The following is a 7,105-nucleotide window of genomic DNA, read 5'->3' as shown; positions in this document are numbered from 1 at the left end:
TATTAAAAAAGCATTTCTATTAAAAAAATATATATGTTCATATGATGCTTCTGAAGAGTATTGACCTTCAGGAATTTTAATAACACATTAGAGGAGCCATTGGCCTAGTAACAAAATTATGGTATTAATTATGGTGTCCCACATATAATATCTGCAAACCATGATTTGTGCATCACTGTTATCATAAAATTTTACATAAATGAAATATTTGGATACTGGAATAGGTTACATCACCTCCTACTGGTCCAAAACCCCACGAATTTAGCATATTCGGTGTGTGAATCATACAATACCAATTAAATTCTGTGCTATTGGATTTACACTCAACCCATTTCCATATTGATACGTACTATGTCCTTTACATACACATATTTGCAAGAATTTGCGTTACTGTTCTACATGATTTTGCGGGGAGAAGGGGGGGGGGAGTTAGAGAATAGAGATGAGCGCAATAGAATGTAACTCATCGAATAATTCCGTTGCTGTAAACTGAGGATATTTTATAATTAAAAATAACAGATTTATTGGAACTCGAAATCTATTCGCATTCATAATTATGAAGGCAGTGTTGTTTTTGTCACAATGAAGTCTTCTCGATCATTCATCTGCGTCATGTGGTCGAAAAAATCCTGACTCTGCTTATAGCCCAACAAGATTCAATAGAATTTAAGTCGCCGCAAAAGCTATATATCATTCAAATAAATAGTCTGACCAACTTTTGGATAAAGATATATGAATGTCATATGTATTTGTTGTAACTTGTATTCCGAAGTACTTAGATTACAGGTTAGGAAACTTCCTCGGTAGCTCGGCAAACGTAGCTGTAACGTAACCTCAAATCTTACATGAAACTTAATAGTTTGGCGTAGTTAGGTTGCCTATGTTTCCATGACAACGGGCACCGTTGTAGTAAACACAGAAACGCGTATCACGTATGGTATTGCATTCTTTAAGAGTATATGTTGAATGGCATTGCACATCGAATTTTATTTGCATAAGCTGTTTAAGATTTGTTTTAAATATTACTTGAATTCGAAATTTATATCAAAATGCAGCTAAAACATTTGAAAACAATAATGCAAGCAGAGGTGAGCATGTTCGACTTAACATTTAGCATTGACATTATCATCCAGATTAGAATAAGTTGGATTTGGGTTAACTAATTATTTTGGACGATCCATCTGACCAAATCTGGTATTAATCAGCTCAATATGTGAGCCCACGTTATATATTGTTCATTGCCAGAGAGTTACTGGAATAAATAGGTTAGCAAGTTTATATTTATTTATACATTAATTATGAAAGATTGGATTTGTAGGTTTAAAGTCTACTTGTGCAGGCTTTGGGTTGTGCTACAGTTATGTTCTTTGCTTATGTAGGATGGAATGGCAAAAATTGCAGCTATAGCATGGGCTCCAAATAATGTCAAATTGGCAATCTGTACATCAGATCGTGTAATTCATCTTTTTGATGAAATGGGTGAGAAGAGGGACAAGTTTTCAACCAAACCTGTAAAACCAAAGGTACTTATGACATTAAAAAAAGTTTAAAAAAGAATGAATGATATATTTGCTCATTTAAATGATATAAAATAATCTTACAGGTTTTTGTGTTGTGTAATTTCTGTTCATCTCATTTTTGTTTCAGTATGGGAAAAAGAGCTATGTCATAAAAGGTTTGGCATTTTCACCAGATTCCACAAAGATAGCAGTTGGGCAATCAGACAATATAATATATGTCTATAAAATAGGAGAAGAGTGGTAAGCTCTCTCTTAAAGAAGGGATTTCATGTCTTAATGTTGGCATACAGGTGACTCTTGTTATACATGCTTTTGCTGGCAATAATTAGTTCTGATAAGAGGAAATAAGCACTGATCCTTTCGGTTGTCTGATTGACTTACTTGTAAATGTAAAAAAAAATGTTGAATTTAATTTTCAGTAAGTCTGGTGTAGTGCACTACTATGATCTGTTTGTTTCAATATAATCATGCAGATGAAATTAAATGTGTACTATCCTTCCATCCATTATTTAATTTTGTTACTAATAACAATCATTATTTGTAGGGGTGAGAAAAAAGTGATATGCAATAAATTTCCTCAGCAGTCAGCTGTGACTTGTTTAATTTGGCTCAGCGAAGGTCGTATAATCTTTGGACAAGCTGATGGAAAAGTGCGTTCAGCCAATCATAAAAACAACAAATCACAGACTTTATATGCTACAGATTCATATGTTGTATCTCTTGCATCCAAGTAAGTATTTCTTAGAACAAAGTTGGTGTACAATTTATTAGGCATATTCATTATTATTATTCTTCCTCCACCTAAAATGCTCTTGCTTTACTTACATGGTCCAAAGTTAAAGTTGTCTGTAGTGATTAATTAAACATCACACCATGAGGGAATATGGCAGAGTGGTGGTGTAGCTCCACACATTTTTAAGCTCAGTACTAGATGGAGGTGAGCAGTTAGGTTCTTGCCCTTGGTGCTGTGTGCTAATGGAAGAACTCTAGTTTGACTGTAAGCCGAAGGGTTGGTTTGGAATTTGTAGTCGGGAGAAAAATCCTGACCTGCCAGGAATCAATCCCCAGTTGTCCAGCCTATAGACTAGTCACTATACTGATTAAGTTATATTGGACTGATACAAACCAAAATTAAATTAGGTTTTCAACTTTTAGTGGTGATCCATTGTCCATAATTGTATCCATACTCCTTTCAGTATATGTGAACATGAATCATCTGAATACTACATTCTGTCATGCAGTGTTTCTTAACCAGGAGGATGCAAGTTATGCCTGGGTTTACAAGTTGAGTAGATTCTACTCTTTTATTTTATTGATGCTGTATTGCTGCTAGTTTTAAGCTTTTCTCATCACATTTGTTACTTCCACACTGGAATAAAAACATGATGAAAAAACTATACCTTCTATCTATATTTTACTTTTATTCTTTTCTCTTTAGTCAAAATGTATGAGATGTTTTGGGGAGGGGGGCCACAGTACCAGAGAGGTTGAGGGTTCACATCATGCACTTTATGTGACAGTAAGACTGGTTGATAATAAAGTATAATTTTATGTCTGCTTGAAGAGTTACCTGAAATACATGCAGTACTTCGGAAAGTTTAACATTTTGTATAATTTCCGTGCTTTTATTTTTAGTCCTCGAGGTACAGGCTTCTTGTCAGGGCATGCAGATGGCACCATTGTACGATACTATGTAATCGAAGATTCAACTATGGAACAACAGGTAGTACTAATTTTTATTTTTTTAAATTACACTGTTTAGGCTAAAGTTACATGCATGACAGCATATTCTACCAGTGTAAACCACTTTCCTCTGTTGTGCTGCCTGTTTCAAAATGTGATTATTAATTCATAATAAATGTTAGAGCACCTTAATCAAATTTGACAAAATGTTACCTAATAATGGGACTAAATTTCTGAAATTATTGCTGAACATATCTTTACCATGTATATGAAGTAAGGGTATAGAGGTATAGAAGATTCATTTTAGTTAACCACATATGGATAAATACAAGTAGATTACAGATAACTGGAATTATGATGCCAGCTATATGCTTACTTTACTTCAGGTTTGGGACTTGAAAATTTCAAACCCTTAATTTTTTATTGCACAGATTGTACAATGCATTGTGTATACCTGCACAGTAGATAGGTATCAGATGAAAATGAATTTCACTGTAATAATGCCACTCCAAGGATGCATTTGCCTGTTCTTCCTGTTTAAAATGTTCTGCACTATCTAATCTAACACACCTATCTCATCTTTTACCAACCAGTTTTAATTGACAGACCAATTCTTAATTCCATGGAGCAGAATCATACTTGTCTTTTATGGAACATGTTCATAAAAGCCTATGTCTATCTGCCCTTATTCAAATGAATTTAGTCCACAGCTTCCTTCATGCACATACCACTTTCTTAAGGGTATCCTCCCATCTGTGCCTAGGTCTTACAAGTGGTTTCTTCCCTTCAGATTTTCTGACTAATGATTTGTATACATCTTTCATCTTTCCCATACATGTTACATTTCCCACTCCTGTCATCCTCCTTGACTTGATCATCATACTGATACTTGGTGAAGAGAACAGTCTGAAACTGACTGTTTTTTAGATGTTCTTATAGTCACACAGGTTATGTACCATTTAATGGGGTGGCTGTAAGATCAGTAATAGGGAGCAGGTAAGAAACTGGAAGGAAGTGGTCACAGTCTGTTTGAAGGTTTGCATGGACAGACACAGGAAAATCATTAAACCCTCATTCAGGATAGCCAGTAACCTGACTAATATTTTGCATAGGTTTGTCCCAAATACAAGTCTAGTTTCAGCAGCATCAACTTGTTGAAGTTGATGTTACTTTCTCCAGACACATGATGAGATCTTACCTTGAACTAGGCCTTAACCACTTCATTGTACATCCTTCCTAGCCCATCATTCTTAATCACTTGTCATTTCTCTAGTGATGCGCTTTCTGTTTTGTAGGGACGAGTTGTTGTACATTCAGCCGCACCATATGCATTGGCATGGCCCATGGGACATGTGCTGGCTGCAGGATGTGATAGACGTGTCATATTATACAGCAGAGATGGACTTGTGGCTAGGCAGTTTGACTATAGCCGAGATGACACAGAGAAAGAGTTTACAGTAGCTTGCTGTAGCCCAAGTGGACAAGCAGTGGCAGTAGGCAGCTTTGACAGGTAAGTGTAGCTGGACTCCTTTGTCATCAGGATTGGGGTTAAGATCCAGTGAACATTTCTGTGCTGGGTTTCTCCAGCCCTCCCCTTCCATAAAATCAAATGTTATTGAATGTTTCAAGTACCCAGCCCTTCCTGTGATTTGTAGTCAACTGGTAAAATTAGAAAGAAAAGACGTGGATAGGTGTACTTCATTATGAAACACACACATTTATCAAATGCGTTTCTTGCAGATTTGCTTTTCTTTATGGTCTTGGTTTATTTTAGATAAATCTCAGTTTTTTAAATTTGTTTCATATCTGTCTTGTGCTAAACTGTTGTTGTTGAAGTTACTGTTAAAGGCTGGTGATGAAAGAATAGTATACGAGGTGCGATCGGAAAGTTTCAAGACTGTGTCAATAGAGGGCGAACCGGATGTAGTACGAGCTTCTGCCGCTAGGGGGTGCGGCCTACATTCATAGTGAATCAGTGTGCCAGCCAGCATCATCGAATTAGCATTTGTTTCTTAGTTACGGGCGTTTTGGTAGTGCATTACACCGACCCTCCTGCGATTTCGGAATGGCGGATTTTCATGAACAAAGAGTGTGCATCAAATTTTGCCAAAGACTCGCTAAAACGGCTACGGAAACCTATGAAATGCTAAAGCAAGCATTTGGGGAGTCCGCAATGGGTCGTGCACAAACTTTTGTGTGGTATTCACGTTTTAAAAATGGCCGAACCTCTGTCGATGATGACGAGCGTTCTGGACGACCATCTTCGAGCACAACGCCCGAAAATGTTACGAAGATTCGGCAGGCCATTCACGAAGATCGACGTCGTACCATCAACGACTTGTGCGACATTGTTGGGATAGGCTATGGGACCTGTCAGCTGATTCTAAAGGAAGAACTCCACATGCGACGCATCCTGTCTGAGGACCAGAAGCAGAATCGACTTCTCGTTTGTCAGGAGCTCAAAGATCTTGCAAGAACCGACCCCAACTTCCTTTCTAAGCTTCGTGTGACTTCTTCCTCTTCCCAAAGATGAAAATTCAGCTAAAGGGAAGGAGATTTAAGACGATAGAAGAGATTCAGGCAGAATCGCAGATGGTGCTTGACAGGCTGACAAAGAAAGATTTCCAGGGATGCTTCCAGGCTTGGCAGCGGTGCTGGGATCGTTGTGTTCACTCCCAGGGGAACTACTTCGAGGGTACTGGTTTTTATACGCGCAGTCTGGAAACCTTTCGATCGCACCTCGTATGTTTGTTGTTAATGAAACCAATTATGAATAAAGTGATACAATATCTTTCCTTATATCTCACTAAATATTTCATACCTAGTACATCAGGAATTGATCAGTTTTTAGAAAGTTATAGTTTTCTAATTTAGAAGTGACATAAAAGGATTATAATTTCTTATTTATTTGATTGGCCTTCACTGTACTGTAGGGAATGAAAATTCCTAAAGTAGATGGACATGTTTACTATACATAGTTTGCTCATTTTCCTTTGTTAAGTATGCAACAAACTGGAAGATACCACAAATAAAAGTGGTACATTTTAATAAACAGTATTTTGTATTTATTGTATACTGAGATGTTATTGAACAGCAGATAAAGTTTGATTCAGTTTCATATGAATTAAATGTTATATCGCATCAAGATTAACCAAAAAATAAGTCTTCTGAAACCTTTTTGTACAAAACCACCAATACAAAATTTTGCTGAAATATTTTCTGAATTTGTAGAGATGACATGTGCAATGATCACACTGTGCTTTTACTTTTTGCACTTAATGCAAAGTATACATAAAAAAGTGTTAGTGTTGAATTGATAAAACAGCCATGTATATGCGCAGGTTACGAGTATTCAGCTGGAGTCCTCGGAAGTCTTCATGGGAGGAGAACCAGGCGAAAGAGATTCCATACCTGTATACCATTACTGCACTAAGCTGGAAGCGAGATGGATCACGGGTTGTGTGTGGAGCACTCTGTGGTGCTGTTGAGATGTTTGAGTCAGTGCTGAAGTAAGTTGATTTATTATATACAGAAGGAAACCAAGCAGTTGCAGGCAGAACTCACAGAGCCTATTTTCTTCTTGCACAGACTTCAAGTCATACAAATCTTGTGTTATTAATATTATATCAGATACCTAACCTAAATTTATAAGCTAACAACAAAATGTAATTTAGCTGATAGGTTAGTGTGCTGAATTTGTGAGCAGTTGGTCATGCTATCAATTTCTCATCGAATAAGTATTTTTAATGCATGTAATTGTGAATATGTTACATGCACAGTATTGTTATACCAATAACAAGGTACTTACTGACCAAGTGTTTGGTACCGATGTTAGATGGCAGAATATTCTATTTTACAAATGCTGCATGTTAATTACAGTTCAGTCAAATTGTTGGAATCAG

General features: G+C 36.7%; 1 protein-coding gene across 3 annotated transcripts in view; it reads left to right on the top strand.

The window, feature by feature from the left end:
- The first annotated feature begins 447 nt into the window (after positions 1-447).
- The window catches only part of Oseg2 (intraflagellar transport protein Oseg2), a 31,063-nt gene continuing 24,405 nt past the window's right edge, over positions 448-7,105 (top strand). For 2 of the 3 annotated variants that reach the window (XM_087356910.1, XM_087356909.1), the window contains exons 1-7: positions 448-1,088; positions 1,380-1,523; positions 1,648-1,760; positions 2,065-2,250; positions 3,156-3,243; positions 4,499-4,713; positions 6,545-6,712. In XM_087356910.1, the coding sequence (XP_087213036.1) occupies positions 1,050-1,088; positions 1,380-1,523; positions 1,648-1,760; positions 2,065-2,250; positions 3,156-3,243; positions 4,499-4,713; positions 6,545-6,712 (953 nt within the window). In that variant the 5' untranslated portion in view covers positions 448-1,049. Of the gene's footprint in view, positions 1,089-1,128; positions 1,266-1,379; positions 1,524-1,647; positions 1,761-2,064; positions 2,251-3,155; positions 3,244-4,498; positions 4,714-6,544; positions 6,713-7,105 lie in introns of those variants that run through there. The other variant, XM_087356911.1, reaches the window with a different exon arrangement.

Source organism: Zootermopsis nevadensis, unplaced genomic scaffold (assembly GCF_977971745.1).
Source record: "Zootermopsis nevadensis isolate Lab colony 2312 unplaced genomic scaffold, Znev_1.0 Znev_ptg000028l, whole genome shotgun sequence".
Lineage (NCBI taxonomy): Eukaryota > Metazoa > Arthropoda > Insecta > Blattodea > Termopsidae > Zootermopsis > Zootermopsis nevadensis.
The sequence above is the reverse complement of the archived record's forward strand: the minus strand, read 5'-3'. Positions and strand labels throughout refer to the sequence as shown.